This window comes from Brassica napus, chromosome A6, assembly GCF_020379485.1.
Source record: "Brassica napus cultivar Da-Ae chromosome A6, Da-Ae, whole genome shotgun sequence".
NCBI classification, from domain to species: domain Eukaryota; kingdom Viridiplantae; phylum Streptophyta; class Magnoliopsida; order Brassicales; family Brassicaceae; genus Brassica; species Brassica napus.
Window position 1 is genome coordinate 7,133,784 of NC_063439.1, and position 26,923 is coordinate 7,160,706.

General features: G+C 35.6%; 4 protein-coding genes and 2 pseudogenes across 4 annotated transcripts; 2 read left to right on the forward strand and 4 right to left on the reverse strand.

Annotated features, from left to right (window-relative positions):
• Window positions 1-1,342: 1,342 nt before the first annotated feature.
• On the reverse strand, window positions 1,343-2,936 carry LOC125610239 (annotated as a pseudogene).
• Window positions 2,937-4,453: 1,517 nt separating this feature from the next.
• LOC125610238 lies at window positions 4,454-8,851 on the forward strand (annotated as a pseudogene).
• Window positions 8,852-15,505: 6,654 nt separating this feature from the next.
• LOC106346847 (transcription factor GTE5, chloroplastic-like) lies at window positions 15,506-17,597 on the reverse strand. Its single transcript, XM_013786294.3, has 4 exons — window positions 16,232-17,597; window positions 16,119-16,155; window positions 15,915-16,019; window positions 15,506-15,828 (listed from the first exon to the last, which is right to left on the reverse strand). Exons 1-4 carry the CDS (start codon window positions 17,426-17,428, stop codon window positions 15,779-15,781), a joined length of 1,389 nt encoding a protein of 462 aa, XP_013641748.2. The 5' UTR covers window positions 17,429-17,597; the 3' UTR covers window positions 15,506-15,778.
• A 644-nt stretch (window positions 17,598-18,241) lies between these two features.
• Window positions 18,242-19,717, forward strand: LOC106346843 (probable aquaporin TIP3-2). Its single transcript, XM_013786290.3, has 3 exons — window positions 18,242-18,502; window positions 18,778-19,043; window positions 19,122-19,717. The coding sequence occupies exons 1-3, from the start codon at window positions 18,361-18,363 to the stop codon at window positions 19,515-19,517; spliced, it is 804 nt and encodes a 267-aa protein (XP_013641744.2). The 5' UTR covers window positions 18,242-18,360; the 3' UTR covers window positions 19,518-19,717.
• On the reverse strand, window positions 19,684-23,048 carry LOC106346844. The gene is made up of 7 exons (XM_022687234.2): window positions 22,653-23,048; window positions 22,200-22,435; window positions 21,483-22,110; window positions 21,076-21,409; window positions 20,883-20,977; window positions 20,600-20,794; window positions 19,684-20,507 (listed from the first exon to the last, which is right to left on the reverse strand). Exons 1-7 carry the CDS (start codon window positions 22,845-22,847, stop codon window positions 19,851-19,853), a joined length of 2,340 nt encoding a protein of 779 aa, XP_022542955.2. The 5' UTR covers window positions 22,848-23,048; the 3' UTR covers window positions 19,684-19,850.
• Window positions 23,049-23,940: 892 nt separating this feature from the next.
• On the reverse strand, window positions 23,941-26,357 carry LOC106346842. Its single transcript, XM_048782415.1, has 6 exons — window positions 25,954-26,357; window positions 25,188-25,405; window positions 24,870-25,092; window positions 24,688-24,773; window positions 24,500-24,591; window positions 23,941-24,362 (listed from the first exon to the last, which is right to left on the reverse strand). Exons 1-6 carry the CDS (start codon window positions 26,050-26,052, stop codon window positions 24,091-24,093), a joined length of 990 nt encoding a protein of 329 aa, XP_048638372.1. The 5' UTR covers window positions 26,053-26,357; the 3' UTR covers window positions 23,941-24,090.
• Between the last annotated feature and the right edge of the window lie 566 nt (window positions 26,358-26,923).

A 26,923-nucleotide genomic window follows, 5' to 3' on the forward strand; every position in this document is an offset into this window, starting at 1 on the left:
TTTTTCTTCACTAAACTAATGATATTTAATAAATTAAATTAAACTATCAAAGAAAATAATAAAAATCAGTAGGGGGTACGTGACCCCGTACGGCCGTACTTCCATCCGCCCCTGCTCTCACCTATATTAATAGCCACACCACTTAGTTTTTTTTCACCATCTGATGAATCCAACACTGTTGATGTCGATCCCAGCATAGGTCCCATCAAAAGAGGGCGAGGCCGACGTAATGGAATGTCTTATGATACTGGAGAGGTTGATGAGGATCGAAACATGATTTTTAGAGGTAAAAGGTTTGCTTATGTAGTTTGGGTCTCTGTCATGGTTCTTTTGAGTGATGTTGAACTTTTTATCATTATTGTTGTTGTTTTTTTTCTGTTGTTTTGATTATTATGGTCTTGTGTTTCTTTTTAATTTATTATAATAATAAAAAAAAACTTATTTAAGTTTTTAAACATATTGTTTACTTATGTTATTTCATTATCAGTTAGATTTATATATATCATAAGAAATTCAAATCATGTTTAAGTTAATCCAATAGATGTATATTTTGTTGTGTCTCAATAAAAGATGGATATTTTATTTTTAATTAAAGAGAAAAGTACTTGTACTATTATTTCATTATTGGTTCCTGTGTTGTTGTGATGGTTTTGGTTCAGAAAGGTATTTATTTGGGATTTGGTGTTACGTTTCAAAATGAGTTCTTCATCGAAGACTTTGATGCTGCTCCATTTGTACGACATGACATTTCGTGAAGACCCCTCAGATTTTGACGACAATTTGCTTTATGCAGCTCGTGATAGGATAGGCAGCTCAGATCATTCAAGGTCCTCTCTCTCTCTCTCTCTCTCTCTCTCTCTCTCTCTCTCTCTCTCTCTCTCTCTCTCTCTCTCTCTCTCTCTCTCTCTCTCTCTCTCTCTCTCTCTCTCTCTCTCTCTCTCTCTCTCTCTCTCTCTCTCTCTCTCCTCTTCTCATCTCTCTCTCTCTCTCTCTCATCTCTCTCTCTCTCTCTCTCTCTCTCTCTCTCTCTCTCTCTCTCTCTCTCTCTCTCTCTCTCTCTCTCTCTCTTACTCTCTTATGTTTCTTGTTTACCATAATCATCAGACAAAAGATAATGGATGCTTTAACTTCGTAAAGCATAAGATAGAAGGAATATGAGCAGCTTGCAATATGGTTTGGAGATGCAGACATGGGTGTTGATGTGACGAACAGTAAGAAACATGCGACAACATCTCCGGACCCTAAAAACTCAGGGTCAAACCTGCCATTTGCATCAGACGATTGAGACACCTTCTATGCAGGCTTGACTGTCATGTGATGCTTTAAAGTTTGAACAATATGATACCAAGAACCAATCTGTTTCTTCTAATATGAAAAACATTAAATTCTTCTTAATGCCCCTTCTAGTTTCCTTTACTGCTCTAAACAATTGATTTGTTCCACTTAAGACGCAGGGAACAAGCATGTTGATTAGAGGAAGACATCTACAGTTCATTCTTCTGTACAGTAAAACATCCTAATACAGAAAACAATCCAATTGGGGCAAAGTCATCGACTTAGAAAATAACATGACGGCTCTGATTCTAAAGCTAAACACTATCTTGACTTGTCAGCTCTAATTACCAGTATCTGATCCACGTCCAGAGGAGCTGTCACTGTCAGAATCTGCAGAACAAAAAAGAAGATTGATGTGAGTAGTGATGCTGATAAAGGTGTGATAAAAAGAGCTGACACAGAGTTTCAACATTTACCACTAGAGCTAGATCCCGAGTCACTGCTGGAACTGTTAGAACTACTTGATCCACCTGCCTTGTTTTCTTGCCGAACAGGAGAAGAAGACATGCGAATAGCTTTCCCTGGTTAGAAATAATCATTTGTTATTCCTTTGTTGTGTGTAAATAAATACTAATTAATAACATCCGAATTTGGTATGAGCTAGTGACCTAAAACCTTACCTGATTCAGTAACTCTCGATCTTTCGGTGCCAGTTGCCTGAAACAATGATAATGAGCCAAAATCAATAAAGACCTGAAATAAATAACATTTGGCTATGGAAAGAAATCTTTACCGGTTCTTGGATAATGTTGTGAGCAGATTCAGCATCTCTTTCTGAACCAAAACCCTGATCCTCCTCCTTTTTATTGCTCAAGTTCTCCTTATACCCAGTCACAAAACTATAAAGCTCCCAAAGCGTTTGGATGTCAAGACTGTCAATATCCAGCTCAATCTCATCATCCTGTTGAGAGAGCTCCGGATTACTCTTCTTCACAATCTGAACAACTGTCTATAGTTTATCATAAGGCAAGTCCTGAAGCTCTTCACTGAGTCTCCGTTTCTCATCCATCTTCAGGTCCCTAACATCAACAGGCGCCTCCTCATCTCCTTCAGGCTTCTCGAGGGCAGCAGTGACGATTTCAGGTTCCAACGGTGTTGTCATAGATTCAGAAATCTACAAAGTCCTATCCTCAAGCACCACAGGCCGAAGAGACGGAGGAAGGTGTAGGAGCTGGTAAAGGCTCTACAACACTAGCCGGTTTGATCTCCCGGTGAAGATTATGATACTGCAGTTCGATAGGAACCCATTTCTCCTCAAACATGCTCAACAGAAACTTAGCCATACTATGCACCTCATGCCCAACAGGATTCCAAAAAATCGCATTGTTAAAAGTAAATTAAGTCTAACATCTTCAGCAAAATCCAACGGCGACTCATACAAACCTTCCCCTAGCTTAGCCTTCACTGTACCCAAATCCATAGGCTCCTTAACAATGGTGTGGTAATCATGCAAACCAAACCCTTTAGCATCAACTGGGACATTGAACACCCATCCATCCTCATGCTTCATCAATTGCGTAAGCAAATTGTGACATTTTTTTGAAAATCTGAACCGTACTTTTTTCACCTCCACCTCCTGTAGACATTTCTTAGGGTTTCTCTAGGGTTTTTTTAGCTCGGAGGACTGTGAGGGAGGATCAGAAATTCTCCTCGGAAATAGTGTAGAAGGCCAACTGGAGTTAATTATAGAGTTTACTTTCCTTGTCTGTTGCAAATCATTGGTCTTGTTAGGCTTCTAAAAAGAATATAATTAACACGATGTTTTTGTTTTGCTTTGCGGGTTATCCTCTGAGTTTGTTCTGGTGTTCATCATGCGGTTTGCGGAACCTGAGGGTATTAGTCTTCTTTGGATTTGATACTCTTTCCATTGATGACAAATATTGACATGTTTTTTGATCTCTTGATGAGGAGTTAAATTTTAAAATATTAATTCCATACAATGATTTATTCATCCAACTCCTTTTGAACTTCATCCAAATTGACCTACGTTAAGAAAATCATTTGAATGCTATATCTGGTCTACCAGTTGGATGACAAATTTTAGTTTGAATCCCAGCTAATATATATATAGATGCATGAGTTTGCATTTTAGTAAAGACAATACGTGTGTTTTAGTACGCGTGCATTTCAGCATCTTAGCGGCTTAGCGCATGTGTTTGCGCTTGTACTTCTCGACAGCTTTTAAAAATTGTTTCTCCTGTAATACTTCTATACTAGGTTAAGACATGCGCCTTGCACGGGATAAACATTATATATATAAATTATTTTATATATTATATGTTTATAAAATATTATGAAATAATAAATATATATTGAATAATTAAAAATTCATTATCTACTACTAATATAATTAAATTGGTGCGAACATATAAATAAATTTTATAAATCGAAAAAATATTTTTTCTATTTGATATGATATATAATTAAATTTAAATGATATTAACATATATATGGTATATTTTAATATTAATATTTATTAGATGATGTTTTTTGCTCATATTTATTTTTTATCATTTGTATCTGCTATAGCAAAAAGTCTAAATTAGTGATAACAAAATTTTCACTGTGAGATTAATGGTTTAAGTAATTTATAATATTTTAAGAAATTAAGTTGTCAATATTTTTTCAAATTTTTTATCAAAAAAATGTTCAAAGTAAATTTCAAAATTAAGATATTTATGTATTTTTATATGACATATAGTTTAATTTAAAATTATACATATATTTATATATCTTTTATTTTTGATACTTATTAAATGAGACTTTCAACTTATATTATTTTTAAATTATTTGTATCATGTCATAACAAAAGTTTTAAATCATAGATCACAAAATTTGAATGTGAAACTTTTAACAGTTTTAGTAATTTATACTCATTTTTAAAAATTCAAAATATAATATATAAATATTTTTTAAAAAATTTTATTATATGGTTAGTATGATTGTTTATTTTATTTTAATAGCTTAAAATTAAACAAATATAATTATAATACACACTTATTTTTAACAAATCTTTATTATTCAAAATTATTAATTGTCATATATACATTAGCCACATTAGGTAATTCTGTAATCTTATTTAAGGAAATAATGAAGCACATTAATAATGTATTTATTGTGATTTGATAAAAAGCTTATTATATATTTAGATGGACCAACATATTTGTCTAAGGATTCTAAAAATCATTCTAATGATGACACGTGGTTACAAAAAATGTTGCAATGCTTCTCAAATAATATATAGGGGATATCATGTACTGGTTGTATTTTTCTAGAATGATTAATCTAATTGATTATTGTTATGTTAATTTTGTTTTTCGACATGCTTTGTTTCTCTTTATCAACGAAGAAAGAAAAAACAAATTCTTGTTGTGTTCTTGGCAAATTATTATCCATTATCTATCTCTCCAGCAATATGCGAGTATCAGTTTAACATTTGAAGCTGTTGGAAATTTTATTCTAAAATTTGTTGTATATACAAATCAGATTTCAGAATATATATATCTCTAGTATACAACTTGTGCGTAAAAATGTGTATGGTTCGTGTAATGGCTTTCTTAAATAATTAACTAAGAATATGAGAGATCCTTCGAGATCAAAAAAATATTATTAGGTTTGAGTGTATGTGTAACGTTAAAAACAATACCGTAATTGTATGTGTACAAACTCATGACTATGAAGAAAAAAGAATTGTAAATAGGTGCTTCAGATTATAGTACTGTGCCACAAACTACTGCTTGGGATATTGACTTTTTCCATTATTCATGTTCTACGTTTCTATCTAAACGTTATTGCGTATAATGAATTTGCTAGATATGATACTATATTAGTAATAACAACAAATTTCTCAAACATGTATGTGAAACAGATTTTTTTTTAATTCAATGACTCAAAACAAAAGAACAGTCAGAAGTTTGGTAATTTTTTGAAAGTTTATCTCAAAACCATTCAGATTTTGAAAGTTATATATAGATATATGTTATATTATTCTTATTTAAAATGGAAGAAAAAGATTTTTTATGTTCAAGTCAAAAAGTTTTAAGGCAAAACTGGTAATACCATTAATGGCTATTATTAGATTCAATGAATAATACAAAAAAAATCTAAGGTTGTTTATGAGTCAAAATCTTAGACGGTTAAGATGAATTAAGCTAGATCTAAAGGCTCTTATTCTTCTTGTAGACAACACCCTATCATGTTGAAATCCTTTTAAATAGAGGCTCTCTCTTGTGCTGTTCTTCACTACCAACTATCAATAATCAGTATACTATTTGTTACTTCAACATATTCTATCAGTATAGTTTTTCCTGTTTCTCCATTCACCGATCTCTCTTGTTTCTTCTTTTCTTTTGAAAGCTGGGCTACTTCTCATTATTTCTTGTCTTTCAAAGGTACGTGTTAATATATAGTTCAATGTTGAACTTGTTATAGAATTTACATATCTCTTTTGTTTATTTTATGTGTATTTATTTTTGGTGATGTTATCATTGAGACTATATTTTGTAAGATACGATTAAATTCAATTTTCAGATTAATTTTTTCTTATCACTATATTTTAGTTTTAATAATCATCCTACCATTGACTATATATCCTTTATTTTTTAAGAAAATAAAAAGCAAAATGAAAGGACTATCGTTAATACATTGGTGTTCACTATAACTCAGATCTGAATATGTTGGTATGTAGTTTAGTTATTATGCGGTTCAAATATTGTGAAGATAAGACCGAACATTGAACTTGTTCTGTTTTTTCAGGTAGACCCTAACGATCATTTTCTAGTCTTTTATTCTTGAAGTTTTGAGATTGTAAAGAATAATAAGATTTGATTAAAAAAATAAGAAAAAAATAAGATTTTTTTTTGAAAAATATTACTTTTTATAAAAAAAAATAAGTTTATTGAAATTGTATTTTTCTCAATAAGTAAATTTGACGTTTGTGTTATGATTTTATATATGTACTGCTATTTGTTTTGATAATATTTCCTCTAAGCATTTATCACTTAGATTAGAACAAAAATGAGATTTAGTGGTTGTTTTAGTCTTAGATATGATTCACGATTGACTTCAAAATATTAATAGTTATAGTTATGCGGTTGTTTAATGATTATGTACTTTTGATCATTTTTTTTTCTTAATGCAGGACATATTTTTACAATGGATGAGTCTACTCCAATCGAAGCTACACCATTCAGCTATCTAATTCCGAGCTTTGCTGACGATGATAACCATCACATGGAGAACATCCCATCACCAACTTCTCAAGTGGTTACACCACTTCAAACTGTTGATGACGAGACCTCTTACACAACACCACCTCCCATTCCTCAAGCCTCACCGCTTCAGCCTGCTAATGAGGAAAACTACAACACACCAACACCCTATCAACCTCTATTACTGGCCACACCACTCAGCTTCATTTCACCATCTGATGAATCCAACACTGCTGCTGTCGATCCCAACATGGGTCCTATCAAAAGAGGACGAGGCCGACCAAAAGGTTCAAAGAATTCAAAGCCGTCCAAGAAGAAGATGGAAACCTCTCATCCCAACAATGAAGTGGTTGTATCTGGTCACAATGATGAAACTCACAACACATCATTCTCCCCTCATCCTCCTCTAATGGCCACAGATCTTCAAGCTATTGTACCATACGATGACTCCAAACACGACTCTTTGGCTGATGATGATGCTGCTCCGAGTAGCGATCCTCTTAAAAGAGGACGGGGCCGACCAAAGGGTTCGAAGAGCGCCAAGACGCCTGTGAAGAAGCTGAAACCCCATAATCCCGACGACAAAATATTTTGTCCCAGTTTTGACTCGATGATAACCGAAGAGGAGAAAGAAAATGGGAATGAAGATCAGGTGGACTCCGTTCGGATGCGTTTCAACGCCGTTTGTCGTCGCTTAGGCCACATAAGCTGCGAGAAAGCTGTGGTCACAACTGCCTTCAGTAGGTTTACCAATCTGGGTGTCAGAACTAACAAGAAGAAGAGAATCGGTCCGGTTCCGGGGGTACAACCAGGAGATATATTCTACTTCTGGGGAGAGATGTGTTTGGTTGGACTTCACACTCAGATGCCTGCTGGTATCGACTATCTACTAGCGAAAGATGGTGAAGCAGAAGGATTAACAACAAGTGTCGTTACATCAGTAGGACACTACAACGACAAAACGGACGAGCTTCATACTTTGGTATACACCGGGCAAGGAGGAACGTGTAAGGATGGTAAACCTAGAAATCAAGACCTTACAAGAGGAAACCTAGCGTTGGTCACAAGTCAGAAAAGAGGAAATGAAATTAGAGTGATTAGAGGTGTAGAGGATCCGGGCGATAAAAAGGGAAAGTATATATCTACGATGGTCTCTATGTGGTAACCCATTATTGGATAGAGAAAGGGACCACCGGCTTTGATGAATTCAAGTTTAATCTCGTGAGAAAACAAGACCAGCCTTCTGGTTTCGCCACGTGGAAGTTAGCTGAAGAATTGATGAAGTGTGGTTCGAGTAATCGGTCGAGGAAGGGTTTTGTGTTTGAAGATATTGCTCTTGGATTGGAGGCGTTGCCAGTTCCGATCGTGAACGAGATCGATGAGAACGACAAGGAGTGGCCTCTAGACTTCGACTACAGAGCCTCTTCGGAAAGTTTGAGTATGATGATCGTTCCGAACCATCAATCTACTGGATGCAACAACACTTGTCAAGGTGGTCAGTCATGTGGAGATCCGACGTGTCTTTGTATTCAAAGAAATGGCGGCGAGTTACCGTATGATAACCGCATTTTACTATATCGTAAACCGATGATTTACGAATGTGGCGAATCCTGTTCTTGCCCCGCGGACTGCAAGAACAGCCTATCTCAAAGCGGTTTGAAACTCCGGTTGGAAGTGTTCAAGACGGAGAGCTGCGGTTGGGGGTTACGTTCGTGGGAGCCCATACGAGCCGGGACTTTTATCTGCGAGTTGGTTGGCACAGCTAAGAGAAGAGATGAGATTGAAGAAGACGACGAGTACGTCTTCGACACCTCTCGAGTTTACAAAAGGTTTAGGTGGAACTACGAACCGGAACTTGTGGGTGAAGACTGTTGGGACGAAGTCTCTGAAGTTTATAAACTTCGGTCGGAAATATTGGTCAGTGCCAGAGCTTTTGGTAACGTTAGTCGGTTCATGAACCATAGCTGCTTGGCTAACGTTATGTGGCAGCCTGTTGAGTTTGAAAAGGATGGCCAACCTTTGGTTCGTATTGCCTTTTTTGCAAAGAGACATATACCTCCGTTGACAGAGTTGAGATACGATTATGGAATGTCTTATGATACTGGAGAGGTTGATGAAGGTGGAAGCAGGGTTTTTACAGGTAAAAGGGCTTGCTTGTGTGGTTCGGAAAATTGTCGTGGTTCTTTTGAGTGAGGTTGAACATTTTTATTATTATTGTTGTTGTCTTTTTATCTGTTGTTTTGATTATTGTGGTCTTGTGTTTCCTTTTAATCCCTAAGAATAAAAAACTTACTTAAGTTTTTAATCATAGTGTATGTTATTTCATTATCTGTTAGATTTGTATCATAAGAAATCCAAATCATGTTTAAGTTAAACCAATTAATTTAAGTCATTTCTAGTCTTTTATCCTTCAAGTTTTGAGATTGAAAAGAAAAATAAGACTTGATAAAAAGATAAAATAAGAAAAAAAAAGATCTTTTAAGAAAAATAGACGATAGAAAAGACAAAATAAGAAGAAACAAAATATTTTTTCAGAAAAATATTATTTCGCAAAAAAGAAGTTTATTGAAATTGTAATTTTCTCAAAAAAAAGTAAATTTGATGTTTGTGTTATGATTTTATATATGTAGTGCTATTTGTTTTGATAATATTTTGTCTAAGCATTTATCACTGAGATTAGAATAAAAAAAGAGATTTAGTGGTTGTTTTAGTTTTAGATATGATTCACGATTGACTTCAGAACATTAATAGTTATAGTATATGGAAGGTTAATTAGTTGATTTTTTATATTATAGTCTTGTGTTTTTCTCAAGCTAACAATTAAACTCGTCATGTCTTGAACTTCTCGAGTTTACAAAAAATTTAGGTGGAACTATGAACCCGAACTTGTGGTTGAAGACTGTTGGGACGAAGCCTCTTAAGTTTATAAACTTCGGTCGGAAATCTTAGTCAGTGCGAGAGTGATTGCTAATATTAGTCGGTTATGAACCATAGCTGCTCGGCTAACGTTATGTGGCAGCCTGTTGAGTTTGAAAAGGATGGCCAACCTTTGGTTCGTATTGCGTTTTTGCAAAGTGGTATATACCTCCCTTGGCAGAGTTGAGGTATGATTATGGAATGTCTTATGATAATGGAGATGTTGATGAAGATGGAAGCATGGGTTTTAGAGGTAAGAGGGTTTGCTTATGTGGTTCGGAAAACTATCGTGGTTCTTTTGAGTGAGGTTGGATTTCTTATTATTATTGTTGTTGTCTTTTCTTTTTTGTTGTTGTTTTGATTATTATGGTCTTGTGTTTCCTCTTAATCATTAAGAATAAAAAATTTATTTAAGTATTTAATCATATTGTTTACTTACGTTATTTCATTAACAGTTACATTTGTATCATAAGAAATCCAAATCATTTTTAAGTTAAGCCAATTAATATAAGTCATTTCTAGTCTTTTATTCTTCGAGCTTTGAGATTGAAAAGAAAAATAGGACTTGATAAAAAAAAGACAAAAAAAAAATAAGATTTTTTATAGAAAAATTGACTTGATAAAAAGACAAAATAACAAAGAACAAAATAAGATTTTTTTAGAAAAATATTTTTTTATAATAAAAAAAAAGAAGATTATTGAAATTGTAATATTCTAAAAAAGTAAATTTGATGTTTGTGTTATAATTTTATACTAGATTTTGACCCGCGCTTTCAAAGCGCGGGTTTATTTTTGTTTTTTTTTTCAATTGACAAATATTTAGTAAATGTCACATTTTCATATATTTTTGTTTTATTTTATAAAAGACTTAAAAATTTTATCTTTATTTATCGTATTTCATTTTAAATGACTATTTATGTTAAAAAATAAACTTTATTTTTTTAATGAATTAAGTTGGTATAACTCTGATAAATTAATTTTATTATGGGGTTAATATTTTAATTAAAAAATTATATACTTTTAATAAAAATTTATACTTTTCAATAAAAAATTCAATTATTTTTATGAATGCTTAAATTATATTAAGAAAAGAAAAATAATAATTAAGAATAGTTGAAAAAAAATTATTTGAACTTGGACTCAATGGCCCAAAGGAAAAAAAAAGTGAGAATTGAATCTGATTTTTTTAATAGGCCCAAATGACCCTAGAGAGATTTGATTTGGGCTGGATCCAAAAATAATGACCCAATATAGATTTGTTATTAATATTACTTAATTGCCCTTAATGAAACATGCAATGTTAGTGAAGGAAACATGCCCCTAAGGTAATTATGACAATAGGATCCTGCTTTAATAGTATAGATATGTAGTGCTATTTGTTTTTATAATATTTCATTAAGCATTTATCATTGAGATTAGAATCAAAGGAGATTTGGTAGTTATTTAAGTCTTAGATATGATTCACGACTCACTTCAGAACATTAATAGCAATATTTTAAAAACCATACCGGATACCGACTCGGTAAAGCTACTGGTTAAGTGGTTGGACCCGTGTAACCGGTCGAACCGGATTTTCTATTTAAAAATAAGTAAATCTAAATAATCATATATTTATAAAATGTAGTTCTACATATAATATGTTCTATGTTCTCTTTTATTAATTAGATAATAAACAATAACCATAAGTATATTTATATATACAAGTGAATACTATATCAACTAAAATTGATAACAAAAAAAACAAATGAGTGACTGTTTAAATTACATATTTATTTATTTTTACAACTAAATCTCTTAAATTATATGAATATAGCAAAATGAGAATAAAATATGAGAGTCAAAAATAGATTTTTTAAACTTAAAATAGAATCAAGCGAAAGCCAATTAAATAGTAAAAATTAAACATTAATTATGAAATATTAAATTTTAATAAAAATTGAAAATACATTAATTATATGTTGATTTATGTAGAACCGGGTTTTGAAGTTGAATATGATCACCGAATTTACCGGGTTTTAGCCGGTTTCACGGGTTTTTCTCAAATCCGGATTTTAAACGAACCGAACTCGGCTTCTTTAACGAGTCACAGTCAGACCGGTTCGACCGGCCGGTCCAGTTTTCAAAACCTTGATTAATAGTTATAGTTATATGCAAGGTTAATTAGTGATTTTTTTATATGATAGTCTTGTGTTTTTCTCAAGCTAACAATTCAAAAAAACTTGTTATGTCATGTACTTCTCGAGTTTACAAAAACTTTAGGTGTAACTATGAACCGGAACTTGTGGGTGAAGACTGTGGGATGAAGTCTCTGAAGTTTATACACTTCGGTCGGAAATCTTGGTCGGTGCGAGATTGATTGGTAACATTAGTCGGTTCATGAACCATAGCTGCTCGGCTAACGTTATGTGGCAGACTGTTGAGTTTGAAAAGGATGGTCAACCTTCAGTTTGTATGGCGTTTTTTGAAAAGAGACATATACTTCCGTTGACAGAGTTGAGGTATGATTATGGAATGTCTTATGATACTTGAGAGGTTGATGAAGATGGAAGAATGGTTGTTAGAGGTATAAAGGGTTTGCTTATGTCGTTCGGTAAACTGTCATGGTTCTTTTGAGTGAGGTTGAATTTCTTATTATTATTGTTGTTGTCTTTTGCTTTTTTGTTGTTGTTTTGATGATTATGGTCTTTTGTTTCCTTTTTATCATTAAGAATAAAAAACTTATTTAAGTATTTAATCATATTGTTTACTTATGTTATTTCATTATCAGTTAGATTTGTACCATAGGAAATCCAAATCATGTTTAAGTTAAGCCAATTAATATAAGTCATTTCTAGTCTTTTATTCCTCGGGTTCTTAGATTGAAAAGAAAAATAGGACCTGATAAAATAGATAATATAAGAAGAAAATAATATTTTTTATAGAAAAATAGACTTGATGAAAAAGACAAAATAAGAAGAAAAGATAAGATTTGTTTTTAGAAAAATATTTTTAATAAAAAAGAAGATTATTGAAATTGTAATTTTCTAAAAACGTAAATTTGATGTTTGTGTTATAATTTTATGTAGTGCTATTGTTTTGATAATATTTCTCTAAGCATTTATCGCTGAGATTAGAATAAAAGGGAGATTTAGTGGTTGTTTTAGTCTTAGATATGATTCACGATTGACTTCAGAACATTAATGGTTATAGTTATATGCAAGGTTAATTAGTTGATTTTTTATAGGATAGTCTTGTGTTTTTCTCAAGCTAACAACTAAAAAAAACTCGTTATGTCATGTACTTCTCGTGTTTACAAAAACTTTAGGAGGAACTATGAACCGGAAGTTGTGGGTGAAGACTGTTGGGACGAAGTCTCTGAAGTTTATAAACTTAGGTCGGAAATCTTGGTCAGTGCGAGATCAATTGGTAACGTTAGACGGTTCATGAACCATAGCTGCTCGGCTAACGCTATGTGGCAGCCTGTTAAGTTTGAAAAGGATGGCCTACCTTCGGTTCGTATTGCGTTTTTTGCAAAGAGGCATATACCTCTGTTGACAGAGTTGAGGTATGATTATGGAATGTCTTATGATACTGGAGAGGTTGATGAAGATGGAAGCAGGGCTTTTTGAGGTAAAAGGGTTTGCTTATGTGGTTTGGAAAAATGTCATGGTTCTTTTGAGTGAGGTTGAATTTCTTATTATTATTGTTGTCGTATTTTTTTTTTGTTGTGGTTTTGATTATTATGGTCGTGTGTTTCCTTTTAATCATTAAGAATAAAAACGTATTTAAATATTTTATCATATTTTTTACTTATGTTATTTCATTATCAGTTAGATTTCTATCATAAAAAATCTAAATCATGTTTAAGTTAAGCCAATTAATATAAGTCATTTCTAGTTTTTTATTTTTCAAGTTTTGAGATTGAAAAGGAAAATAGGACTTGATAATAAATAGACAAAATGAGAAAAAAAAAATTTTGTGTAGAAAAAGTAGACTTGATAAAAAGACAAAATAAGAAAAAAATAAGATTTTTTGTGGGAATTTTTTTTAAATAAAAGAGAAGTTTATTGAAATTGTAATTTTCTCAAAAATTAAATTTGATGTTTGTGTTATGATTTTATATATGTAGTGTTATTTGATTTGATAATATTTTCTCTAAGCATTTAGCACTGAGATTAGAATAAAAATGAGATTTAATGGTTGTTTTAGTCTTAGATATGATTACGATTGACTTCAGAACATTAATAGTCATAGTTATGTGATTGTTTAATGATTATGAACTTTTGATCATTATTTTTTTCTTAATGCAGTATTTACTTTTGCAGTTGATGGGTCTACTCCAATCGAAGCTACACCATTCAGCTATCTAATCCCGAGCTTTGCTGACGATGATAACCATCAGATGGAGAACATCTCATCACCAACTTCTCAAGTGGTACACCACTCCAAAGTCCAAACCGTTGTATGAGATCCCTTACACAACAACACCTCCCATTTCTCAAGCCTCACCGCTTCAACCTGCTAATGACGAAAACTACAACACACCAACACCCTCTCACCCAGGGGCGAATCTAGAAAAGTTTTTAATTGGGGCACCAAATTATAAACACCAAAAAATATTTTTGATGGGGGCACTTTTACATTTTTCTTCACTAAACTAATGATATTTAATAAATTAAATTAAACTATCAAAGAAAATAATAAAAATCAGTAGGGGGTACGTGACCCCGGACGGCCGTACTTCCATCCGCCCCTGCTCTCACCTATATCAATAGCCACACCACTTAGTTTTTTTTCACCATCTGATGAATCCAACACTGTTGATGTCGATCCCAGCATAGGTCCCATCAAAAGAGGGCGAGGCCGACGTAATGGAATGTCTTATGATACTGGAGAGGTTGATGAGGATCGAAACATGATTTTTAGAGGTAAAAGGGTTTGCTTATGTAGTTTGGGTCTCTGTCATGGTTCTTTTGAGTGATGTTGAACTTTTTATCATTATTGTTGTTGTTTTTTCTGTTGTTTTGATTATTATGGTCTTGTGTTTCTTTTTAATTTATTAATAATAATTAAAAAAAAACTTATTTAAGTTTTTAAACATATTGTTTACTTATGTTATTTCATTATCAGTTAGATTTATATCATAAGAAATTCAAATCATGTTTAAGTTAATCCAATAGATGTATATTTTGTTGTGTCTCAATAAAAAGATGGATATTTTATTTTTAATTAAAGAGAAAAGTACTTGTACTATTATTTCATTATTGGTTCCTGTGTTGTTGTGATGGTTTTGGTTCAGAAAGGTATTTATTTGGGATTTGGTGTTACGTTTCAGTAGTGTTGTTGTCCTTGTGTGTTAGCTATGAACAAAGGATCCAAAAAGAGAGCATGGTATGGTAAAATCTACGTAAACTGGAAACTATTCTTGTGGAGGTGGACAATTTGACTTCTCAGGTACTTTATGCTAGTTTTTAAAGGCCTATCAGAGTTATTCTCTATGTTTCCTTGGGATGTGTTTTGGTGATTTAAAGGATGTAAGAGTGAGTGCAAGAAAATGGGTTCTCTTGGTTTTCTTATGTTTGACAGGGTAAAGCTTCTTTGAGTTATCTGTAAGGGATGAACCGGAGGAAGGGATGGAAGATCAAGATGAGTTCTTCATCGAAGACTTTGATGCTGCTCCATTTGTACGACATGACATTTCGTGAAGACCCCTCAGATTTTGACGACAATTTGCTTTATGCAGCTCGTGACAGGACTAGGCAGCTCAGATCATTCAAGGTCCTCTCTCTCTCTCTTTCTTATGTTTCTTGTTTACCATAATCATCAGACAAAAGATAATAGATGCTTTAACTTCGTAAAGAATAAGAGAGAAGGAATATGAGCAGCTTGCAATATGGTTTGGAGATGCAGACATGGGTGTTGATGTGACGAACAGTAAGAAACATGCGACAACATCTCCGGACCCTAAAAACTCAGGGTCAAACCTGCCATTTGCATCAGACGATTGAGACACCTTCTATGCAGGCTTGACTGTCATGTGATGCTTTAAAGTTTGAACAATATGATACCAAGAACCAATCTGTTTCTTCTAATATGAAAAACATTAAATTCTTCTTAATGCCCCTTCTAGTTTCCTTTACTGCTCTAAACAATTGATTTGTTCCACTTAAGACGCAGGGAACAAGCATGTTGATTAGAGGAAGACATCTACAGTTCATTCTTCTGTACAGTAAAACATCCTAATACAGAAAACAGTCCAATTGGGGCAAAGTCATCGACTTAGAAAATAACATGACGGCTCTGATTCTAAAGCTAAACACTATCTTGACTTGTCAGCTCTAATTACCAGTATCTGATCCACGTCCAGAGGAGCTGTCACTGTCAGAATCTGCAGAACAAAAAAGAAGATTGATGTGAGTAGTGATGCTGATAAAGGTGTGATAAAAAGAGCTGACACAGAGTTTCAACATTTACCACTAGAGCTAGATCCCGAGTCACTGCTGGAACTGTTAGAACTACTTGATCCACCTGCCTTGTTTTCTTGCCGAACAGGAGAAGAAGACATGCGAATAGCTTTCCCTGGTTAGAAATAATCATTTGTTATTCCTTTGTTGTGTGTAAATAAATACTAATTAACAACATCCGAATTTGGTATGAGCTAGTGACCTAAAACCTTACCTGATTCAGTAACTCTCGATCTTTCGGTGCCAGTTGCCTGAAACAATGATAATGAGCCAAAATCAATAAAGACCTGAAATAAATAACATTTGGCTATGGAAAGAAATCTTTACCGGTTCTTGGATAATGTTGTGAGCAGATTCAGCATCTCTTTCTGAACCAAAACCCTGATCCTCCTCCTTTTTATTGCTCAAGTTCTCCTTATACCCAGTCACAAAACTATAAAGCTCCCAAAGCGTTTGGATGTCAAGACTGTCAATATCCAGCTCAATCTCATCATCCTGTTGAGAGAGTTCCGGATTACTCTTCTTTACAATCTGAACAACTGTCTCTAGTTTATCATAAGGCAAGTCCTGAAGCTCTTCACTGAGTCTCTGTTTCTCATCCATCGTCAGGTCCCTAATATCAACAGGCGCCTCCTCATCTCCTCCAGGCTTCTCGAGGGCAGTAGTAGTGACAGTTTCCGGTTCCAACGGTGTCGTCATAGATTCAGCAATCTCCAAAGTCCTATCCTCAAGCACCGCAGGCGGAAGAGTAGGAAGAGGAGGAGACGGGGAAGGTGTAGGAGCTGGTAAAGGCTCAACAACAGGAGCAGGACGAGGCAACACAACATCACGAACCGGTTTCATCTCCCTGTGAAGACTATGATACTGCAGTTCAATAGGAGCCCACTTCTCCTCAAACATGCTCAACAGAAACTTAGCCATACTATGCACCTCATGCCCAACAGGATTATACAAAATCGCATTGTTAAAAGTAAGTCTAACATCTTCAGCAAAATCCAACGGCGACTCATACAAACCTTCCCCTAACTTAGCCTTCACAGTACCCAAATCCATAGGCTCCTTAACAATGGTGTGGTAATCATGCAAACCAAACCCTTTAGCATCAACGGGCACATTGAACACCCATCCATCCTTATGCTTCATCAATTTCGTCAGCAAATTGAGACATTTCTTGAAAATCTGAACCGTACCTTTATCACCTTTCTTAACTCCATTCCCAGTTTTCACCTTCTTGTTTCCACCTTTCCCTGTTGTAAAGTTTCCGCCTTGGGGATCGAACCGTGCGATCAAGCTCCGAACTTCGTCAAGCTCAGACGTTAGTCTCCGCTTCAAGCTCCTGACTTCAAGCTTCGAAATTGAGCTCAAGCTGACCTTCAACATGGGAGGATGATGATCTTCTTCTTCCTCCGACGCGAACGGGTTTGACGGAGAGAGGAGAGCAGCCGATCGCGCGTGTTGAGGAACCACCATTGGCTTGGCCCGCCTGTGCTTCGTCGTCTTCGAAGCTCCACCTCCTGAAGACATTTCTAGGGGTTTTTTTAGCTCGGAGGAGATCCAAGGTCGATGAAATCGAAATCGAAATCGAAATCGAAATCGAAAGAGAAGGATTGAATCTACATGAAGATCGGTTCTCGATTTTGCAATTTACGAAAACCCTAGGAAAGCAAAGCAATAGTGTGGCAACAATAGCTCACGCGCTTGTAACTCACGCGCCATCACCATTTATAACTTTTTTTTCACTCACTACCAAATTTTTACTATATAAATCCTTTGTTTTCTGAACGATACCTTTTCCAACACTAACAGTTTATACACTGTAGGTGTTCAAGTACGATGGAGTATATATAGCTCCGGCGAGGATAAGATCCAACTTGTTCACGGTGGTAACTATTTTATTTGAACTTATATAATCATGTAGGCTGTTCTTTAATTGGCCTCAAAACTCAATAATTAATCATCTAATAGGTCATTAAAGCAAGTTTTAATCAGATACATACACTTTAATCTATCTTCTTCTGTTTTTTTACTAAAAGATTGTATTACATCATGGTTTGTGTGATGTATCATGTGATTGAGAGTACTTTATGTTAGTCTATCTCACATGAAATGACAAAATAGGTGACGAGGAAAGCCGAAACCGGATTAGAGAACTGTAACTCGACCCACTTGTCACACATGCATAGAAATGTAGTCACAACATGGATAGTTATACAAACACATGTACACTAGGAACTGTACAGATTGAGAGAGGATCAGGTAAGATCGAGGAATGGATAGACACGAACAGGATCCACGTGCTCAGCTTTAGACACTCTTTATATTAACATCTGTCTCCTAATTACTTACCACTTTTGCTTCTTTCAAGCTCTCGCTCTCTTATATTCATTCCTCTTCCCTTTCCTCTTCTTTATCAAAGATATTGGTTTGAATCTTTCATTTAAATAAAGAGTTCTTAAATGGCAACATATGCTAGAAGAACGTACGGATTCGGGAGAACTGATGAGGCGACTCACCCGGACTCCATCAGAGCCACTTTGGCCGAGTTTCTGTCCACTTTCGTCTTTGTATTTGCCGGAGAAGGGTCCATCCTCTCTCTAGGTACGTAGTTCCTAGCTTGATACACATAAAATTCCAGTAATTTTCAGCCAAGTAATATTTGCCATCTTTGCTTTAAAAAAATATCAATCACAACGTCAGATATTTATTTATATGAAACATTTTGGATATATCAAGATTTTTGTTCTAATAATAAAGACTAGAGAAAGAAAAAAAAAATTATATATATATCTTATTAGTAATTAATATATTGGTACGAGCCATGCATCATCATGCATTTGTGACATGAACTGTATACATGTGTGTTATGGGGATAGACACGTTGTATTGGGACACTGCGGCTCACACGGGGATAGACACGCCGGGAGGGCTACTTTTAGTGGCGTTAGCTCATGCATTAGCCCTGTTTGCGGCAGTTTCTGCGGCCATCAATGTCTCCGGTGGTCACGTGAACCCTGCGGTTACTTTTGCTGCTCTAGTTGGAGGCAGGCTCTCGGTAATCCGAGCTATATACTATTGGGTTGCTCAGCTTCTTGGTGCTATCCTCGCTTGTCTCTTGTTGAGGCTTTCCACTAATGGCAAGGTATATCATTTCTCATAGATTTTAATTCGTCTTGAAAATATATGCTCCTGACTATGAATGTGGTCCTCTGTGATGCAGAGACCAATAGGTTTCCACGTAGCGTCTGGAGTCAGTGAGCTTCATGGGCTATTGATGGAGATCATACTTACATTTGCATTGGTTTATGTCTTCTACTCAACTGTAATCGATCCCAAGAGAGGGAGTATTGGGATCATAGCCCCCCTAGCCATCGGACTCATAGTTGGGGCAAACATGTTAGTAGGAGGACCATTCGACGGAGCATCAATGAATCCGGCTAGAGCGTTTGGTCCATCATTAGTGGGATGGAGATGGGATAACCATTGGATATATTGGGTTGGGCCCTTCATTGGAGGTGCACTCGCTGCACTTATATACGAGTACATGATCATCCCCAACGTGAATGAACCTCCTCGCCACAGTGTCCACCAACCATTAGCCCCAGAAGATTACTAGACCGAACCAAGCTCCATGTTGAAGGTTCTCTCTTTGTATCAATAATCTCTGTTTTGCTTGTGTTGTTGTTTGTCTATTTGTTTTTTTTTCTTACATGCAACTTTATATGTATAATTGAGTCCAGACCAAGGACAGTATCTGTGTGTTCTTGTATCATATGTAACTATTTGATAATAAAGATTTCGGTATTTCATTAAAAATGGTCAAATTATGGGATCAAGATGGAGACAATGATGGCTTTTCTCTCAGAGTAATGTACATGTAACAGTGCCGGTCGGTTTCTATAAATCAGTTTATGTATCTGAAATCTGCGAAGGCTTCTTTCTTCTCATGTTAAGAAGGTCCTCTCATCTTGTCAACTATCTGTCTACTCTTCTCCTCCATGTGACGCCTCTTCTCATCCAACTTCTCCCCCATTTTCTTCCCAAGACTCAGCATCCTTGCTCTCCTTCCCAGTTTCTTTCCCCTTGAATCATCGTCTTCGCTTGAAACTACCGACCAAGATGGTGACTGAACAAAAGTGCTGCCTCTTGAGTTCGTCTCCTGCTTTTCGCTGCTGCTGGGTAGCAGCAATGGGGTTTTCAGTTCTTCCAGAGATCTGTCACTCTCTACTGTTTCAGGTCTGGAGGAACTTGACACTGCGGTAGACATAACCTCTGCTTCTGTATTCGCTTTCTGGACGGCATTGGCAGCTTCATGCACTTGCTCAGACTGAGCACAGGAGGAAGAAGACAGAGTCTCTGCTTCAGAAATAACCGGCTTCTGGGTGGCGTTTGCAGTTTCCTGCATTTGCTCAGACTGAACACAAGAGGAAGAGGTAGGCGGCTTGTCAGATTTAGACCTCCCCTCTGTTGCCTGGTGATCGCTTTCTTGATTCAGCCACATGAATGGAGCGGCTTTGCGTTGAACCCAATCGTCTTTTTCAGCAATCATCCAAGGAATCGTTAGGCTTTCACAGTTTGGAAGAACCACTGCTTCTCTTATTGCCGTCTGCAAGAATCATAATGTTATCTCACATTCTGTTAGCTCAAATTTCACTAGATACCAAACAAAAGAGAACCCAAAGGAGAAGGTGTGCCTACCTTAAACCGGTTGATCAAGAACATAGCAACATGGCTGTTGGTGATTTTGTGATCCCCAACAGAAGATGCGAGATCGAATTGTATATCAGGCATGCTCGTGAATCCAAACCATAGTTGATCAGAAGGAGGCGGCTTCATGTGTACACGCAGTGTCCCACGAAGAGAAGAAACTCGTATTGACAATGAGATTGGCACCTATAATTGAGAAACAGAGAAAATCTAAGATCCCATACTGAGGAAAAGTTCTAACAAATCCAACAAAACAAAAAAGAGGAGAATCAACCTGGGAAACTTGTTCAGCAATATTTTTAAGAATAGACTTCCACCTAGATACACCATTTGGAGATGCCTTGGTTCCTTTTGAGCCATTGGATTCATCTGCAACCAACAGAAAGACGGTAAGAACGTTGTAATAATCATCCTGAGATAACTGCACTAATCCAAATTCAGTAAACATTGAACTTGCTTGTTTTTACCATTTTTCACTTCTGCTGCATCAACAGGGATGACTACTAATTGCTTGTCAAAATCTTTAACACCGTTTGAGGAGACTTCCCCAGCAGAACTTGGCTGTAGCCTTGTGTCGTTTATGCCTTTTTGAAGATCCACCTCACGGATATTAACCCTTGTTTCAACGTCAATTACCGCTTCACCAGAGTATTCAATATTTACCTCGAACGCCCACACACCATTCATCTCCATCGGAAGCACACGAGTACCATGTATATGCGGTGGGAGATTACCAAGGTCAACATCGGAGCAGATTAGTTCTCCTATGTAACTTGGAGTCCTCATGTTGGATAACATTCTCTGTTTAAAAACCACAAAGACGTAAGGAAATCAATTCATCTCAAATTTTTTGAGTTCATGAAAGCATGCGGACCTGGATTCGTGCTTGCATTGAGTCCTTCACTCCTGTTTTCCGTATGAGATCGAAGAAAAGCCTGGAGATAAGCAAGTTCCACGCCAATGTTCCTTCATCCATGTCAAACTTCTCTTCAGAGTCTCCATCCGAAACCCCAGAGAAATGACTTGTATGGCTCACAGAACGTGAAAAGACAGGCGGATCAGCTTCATCTCTGACATCATCTCCCATGTTCTTCCCTGTAACACTCCTCCCATTTTGTGAATCTTGGTAAGAACGCACAGAGGTTCTGCTGTCTTCACGATTTGACCTCTTTCTTGAAAACCTCCTCAAGAACAAACGAACTTTTGAGGAAGAGCCGTCCGTTCTGTTCCCTTTGTCAAGCGTCTCAAAACTAAAACCAAGAGATGGTTTCATGAAAGAAGGATACGCAGCGTTGAGAGACGTGACGTAACTACGGAAGTCTTGTTGCAACTTGGTGGAGTACCAAACAAACCTTTCCGGATTCTCGCTAGCAGCAAGACGGAGAGCTTTACACCATGATTCCTTCTCCCATGACGTCTCTAGATAGATGTAAAACACCTTGTTTCCTTTGTATACGTCTGAAGAACTCTTGCTTTCAACTTTTATAGGAAACCGTTTGGCCCTAACAAAAGAACAACCAAGCTTCAATATATTCCACCAAAGCTTCACAATTCAAATTGATGTATTGTATTAGATAAGAGTTGGTGGTACCATTTTCTTGTAGGGAGATCAGAGCCTGAAACAGCCTCAACAGAGCAGCATTTTAAAGAAACAGTAGTCATAGTGCCATCAGACTCGGACAAGATGAGTTTGTGATCTTTGATCCGAGCGAATTTGCGAATTGGATGAATCTCCAAGAAAGCTCTCTTCCTCTTGTGCTCTGTTGGTAACTTCTCCTTCCACAAGTTCTTTAAACCTTCATCCAACTCCAAAACCCAGATCGTTCCCTGTAAAAATAAATACTAAAAACTTTCATTACAAAACATAAACTGAAGTTTAAGCAAAACAAGACCGAACAGAAACTGTCTGGTTCTAATGAATTCACGGTCGCATTCGAAACAGTTTGACTTGAACTCAACAACTCGCAAGTAACGCAACATGCAAACATTCCGAGATTAAAACCTAGAGATTAGAGGATTAATCGAGGAATTAAAGATCGATCACCTGTTTGTTGGATTCTCGAGAATTGCTGATCTCCTTGGTAGATTGATCGGAACCGGGTTTTGAGTCAACCCGAGTTTCGCTCTTCCGGTTCAATCGGTTCAGAAGATACATCAAACCAGCAGCTTCAGCCCCCAAGACGGCGACAATTCCCAGGAAGAACCCGGAGAGGAACACGAAACTCGTGAAGGAAAACATATCCTCCGGGGAAGCTGGAAAGGCTTCAATGAGATGAAGGTTTCTTGTGAGGGAATCAAGAGGAGGAGAAGATTCGTGGCGTCGGGGTTGTTCATGTCAGTGTGCAATAACAAGGACAATGCCAAAAGATAGGAAGAGGAGAAGATACTGTGGGATTAGTCATCTCTGGAAACGTAATTCTCAACTTCCAACCAATACTAATTTGACGAATCAGAAACATATTTAATCTCTTTAGTTAATTAATAATAACTAGTTGATATACTATAATATTTAAAAATCACGACCAAGTGTTTTTTAGAATTAAAATTTCATAAGACGTAGATAAATACATTTTAAACTTCAGGTGCAAAAAAAAAAAAAACTGTTTCAAACATGTTTTGTCAAGTAAGAAACTATGATTATATAGTATCTTATGGACTAAGATGCTTGAGATAACTTTCATTACAGATTCTTGTGCACTATCATAGATTGTTAAATGTTATTAGTTGTCGTAAGCATGTTTCATTCATTAGACAGAAGTCAGAAGACACAAGTAACACTGCTCATAAGTTTCATTTCCATATACACAAATGACTGGTTTCCCCACTACCACCCGCAGAAGCCGCAAACGGTTGGTAGCGGTTGTTGGCGTTTTGAAACAATTATAGAAAATATTACAAATCGCTTCAAATCACTCCGAACATCTTAAAATCAAAAGTTGGTTACAGCTAGTAACTTGTAATAGAAATTGCAAAATTTATACATATTATATTTAATTTATATTATAAAACTTTAAAGAAAAATATTTTCTATAATTTTAAAAATTTAATAGTATGATTTTATAGACAAAATTTTATATTTATTATAATATTATGATTTTTAATATTTTTTATAATTATATAAAATGTAAATATTGTTAATTTATTATTTAACAAATGTTGCATTTGGTAGTTTACCAGTCATAAGAGTCCTGCAAACGTACTAATTTTTAACCGATGTACCAGTCGTACAAATCTCTAAAAATACTTAAAACCGCAACCACCTGCATCTCCAAACTCCCGCAACCGCAACAGCTGCGGTTACACCGGTCAGGCCCATAGTCTCTCACAAAACAAATAAAAAGACCATTGTTTATCTCATCATTTGTAAACTCAAAAACAAAACCCATGTTCTTTTTTTACCATGCTACAACACAAGGACGAGAAACCTCTACATTATGTACCTAAGAAAACAACTAAAAACTAGAGTTCTGTCACTTGGACCTCTACAAGCTCTTGTTCACAGAGAAAAAGCTGTAGTCATGGTGATCATGAACATTTAGCTGTTTCAGCCATGACTCCGCTGCTCTTCCAAGATAAACTAACCGCTCTTGATCACCAGATTCTCGTTTCCCCCACAAACCTCCTTGCATTTTGTACGTAACTAAACCAAAAGGAGCCAAAGGGAATCTCTTGGTCACCACTGGCTCATCATCACACCACAATGTTTCTTCTTCCATGGTTTTGTTGTTCTCATCCTCTCCCTCTACCAAAGTACCTAATAAATCAAACATCAAAGGCTAGATGTTTCAAATAACAAGATAATGTAGATAAGCTTAGAGATTTTATTACAGTCAAAGTATATTATTACACCAGCATTTTTTTTTTTTTTGCAAGAATATAAGTATTATATACCTTGCAAGGCCGAAGATAACGTATGATAACTCAAGAAACACGTTGATAAGTCTTTATCTGTCTTCCCATATGGAATATGGTATATCGGATACCTAAACCCACAACAAAAGTTCGAGACATTGTCATGATCAAGGCCGAAAAACACTTGCAGGCAGAGATCAAACAAGCAGAAAATTTTCTAGACTCACCAAGCAATGGCCATCCAGCTCGCTGGAGACAAATCAACACTCCTTAGCGTCAAAAGTCTCGGATACTTCTCAGCCAATTCAGTAACCTGAAACAAATCACCATCCGAGAAAATTTTCTAAGTTGTTAAGTTCTTCAAGCACGATAAGTCGATAAAGAACATAGGATCACTAGAGATGAAAACCTTGGTGGTAAGAGGAACTCGCAAGTGCGGTTTAGCTGACTCAAAGTACTGAAACTCAATGGAACCGAGCTTATCTCGCATTGAAGGAGTGTCACAAGCCGAGTCATCCGAAACAGAATCCCATATCTTGCTAGAACCACTACTCGTTGACCTTGATAACTTCTCGATCTCACTATCATCACTCCAGCATTCACTCTCAAAATCAACCACATCACTCTGGTTCCTGCAACCCAACCATAGATTCACTCCTCAAGTTTTGTAACACATACAACACTATTATTCCCCCCCCCCCACTAAATTCACTATAATCAATCTAACCTGGAAAAGGCTGGAGATTTGCTAGTATAGAGTTGAATGGCTGATAGATATGGAACATAGTACTGCGTAACGGATTCACCATTGTTTAACTCAACCTTTGATCCAAGTCCATACGCGCTTAGCTCATCAAAACAGTCCCAAAGTTCACTGAGCCTGAAATATTCAGTCTCATCTTTGCTATGTTGAGTCCATAAACTGTTCAAGTCATTCTCGCAGCTCTGCAAATCACACCAACCAAAGATCAAACTCGGAGACTAACTGTAGCTTACAAACAATTTAATCCCTCCATGTGTTTAGTGACAATGCTAAGTAATGCCAGTGTATTACAACAATGGTATTAATGAAACCACATGCTATTAATGACGCGTTAAATATCAATAATTGCTGAATGAGACAGTCATCTAATGATATAAAGATGAAGAAGACACGTTCAGAGGATATACCTCTACCTGTCTAGAATATTCAAACCAATTTCAGTATTAAATATTTAATATTTAATTTATTTATTTTTGAATATAGTAGAGTATCATTCTCAATCACATATTGATGTCGCGAGTTTCCACGTGGTGAAATAAAACTTCACGAAATGCCATGAATCCTAAAATTATCTGTCATTATCTGTAAAATTCACCAATTAAGTATAGGAGATTTGGTATCTACTAAAATGATTAGTTGAAACCTGAGAATATGCTACATGGATTCTCTAACATTCTAGGAAGGTAAAAATTCACAGCAAAAGAAGAAAATGAAAACAAAAGAAGTGTACCTTTGACATAGAAGAAGAAGGAGGCTTTGGAGTGATTCCTCTAAGAAACCTCTCTAGATTTGATCGTACTTTCGTCGATGATGATGACCACCACCACATTCTTGTCCTAGAATTTTCTGAAAAAGCTAGATAATGAGGACAACCTAGAAAGAAGGAAAGAAAACAGAGAGACTAGCTACAGAAACAGTTTTGGTGAGTTTGTGTTTTGTGTTGTTTTTTAAGGAAAAAGGAAAAATGATCTCTTAAAACTTTAAAGATGAAGGGGAAATTTTAGTGAATTGTTTAGAGATTTCTTGGGAGAAAAGAGGAATAAAAGTTTGCAGCAGAGTGAAGATTTTTGGAGTATGATTTGCTTCTATTTAATGGAAAATGAAACATGACCAAACCCTTCCCTCTCCTCTTTCTCTCATCCTAATCTATTTTTACTATTTGTTATGTAATTAATTTAGTCATTGACTAAAAGGGACCTTTTTCACAACTAAAATCTCCTTTTTGCTTTATCTTTTCTCTCTATCTCCCTCTTAAGATCTTATCGTTAATAATATTCTTTTACCTTTGTTAGGTAATTTTCCGCTAAATATCTCTAATATTACAAAGTTTGTATTTTAGCCCGTAAAGCTATTTTATTAACGGAAATTAATTGGAAAGCAAAATGGCCATAGTTATCTATATTTATAGTCGACAAAAAAATCTATATATTGATATGGTTTAAATGTAAGGATTTTTCTTTAGAATTCTGTCTTTAAATGTGTGAGCTACCAAATATGCATGTCCATTCAGTTAATGTCAGAGAACAGTACTTTTACTGAATTAGAAGGTCGAAGTTACAATACTTTTATGTATGTGAAATATATTTATAAGATTTACAAATGAACTTAATCTACAACACTTCACATGCTATAAAATATGTATAAACGTATGAATGTAGTCTATCTCTTACGTAAAATAATTTAATATTCCTGAATATCCA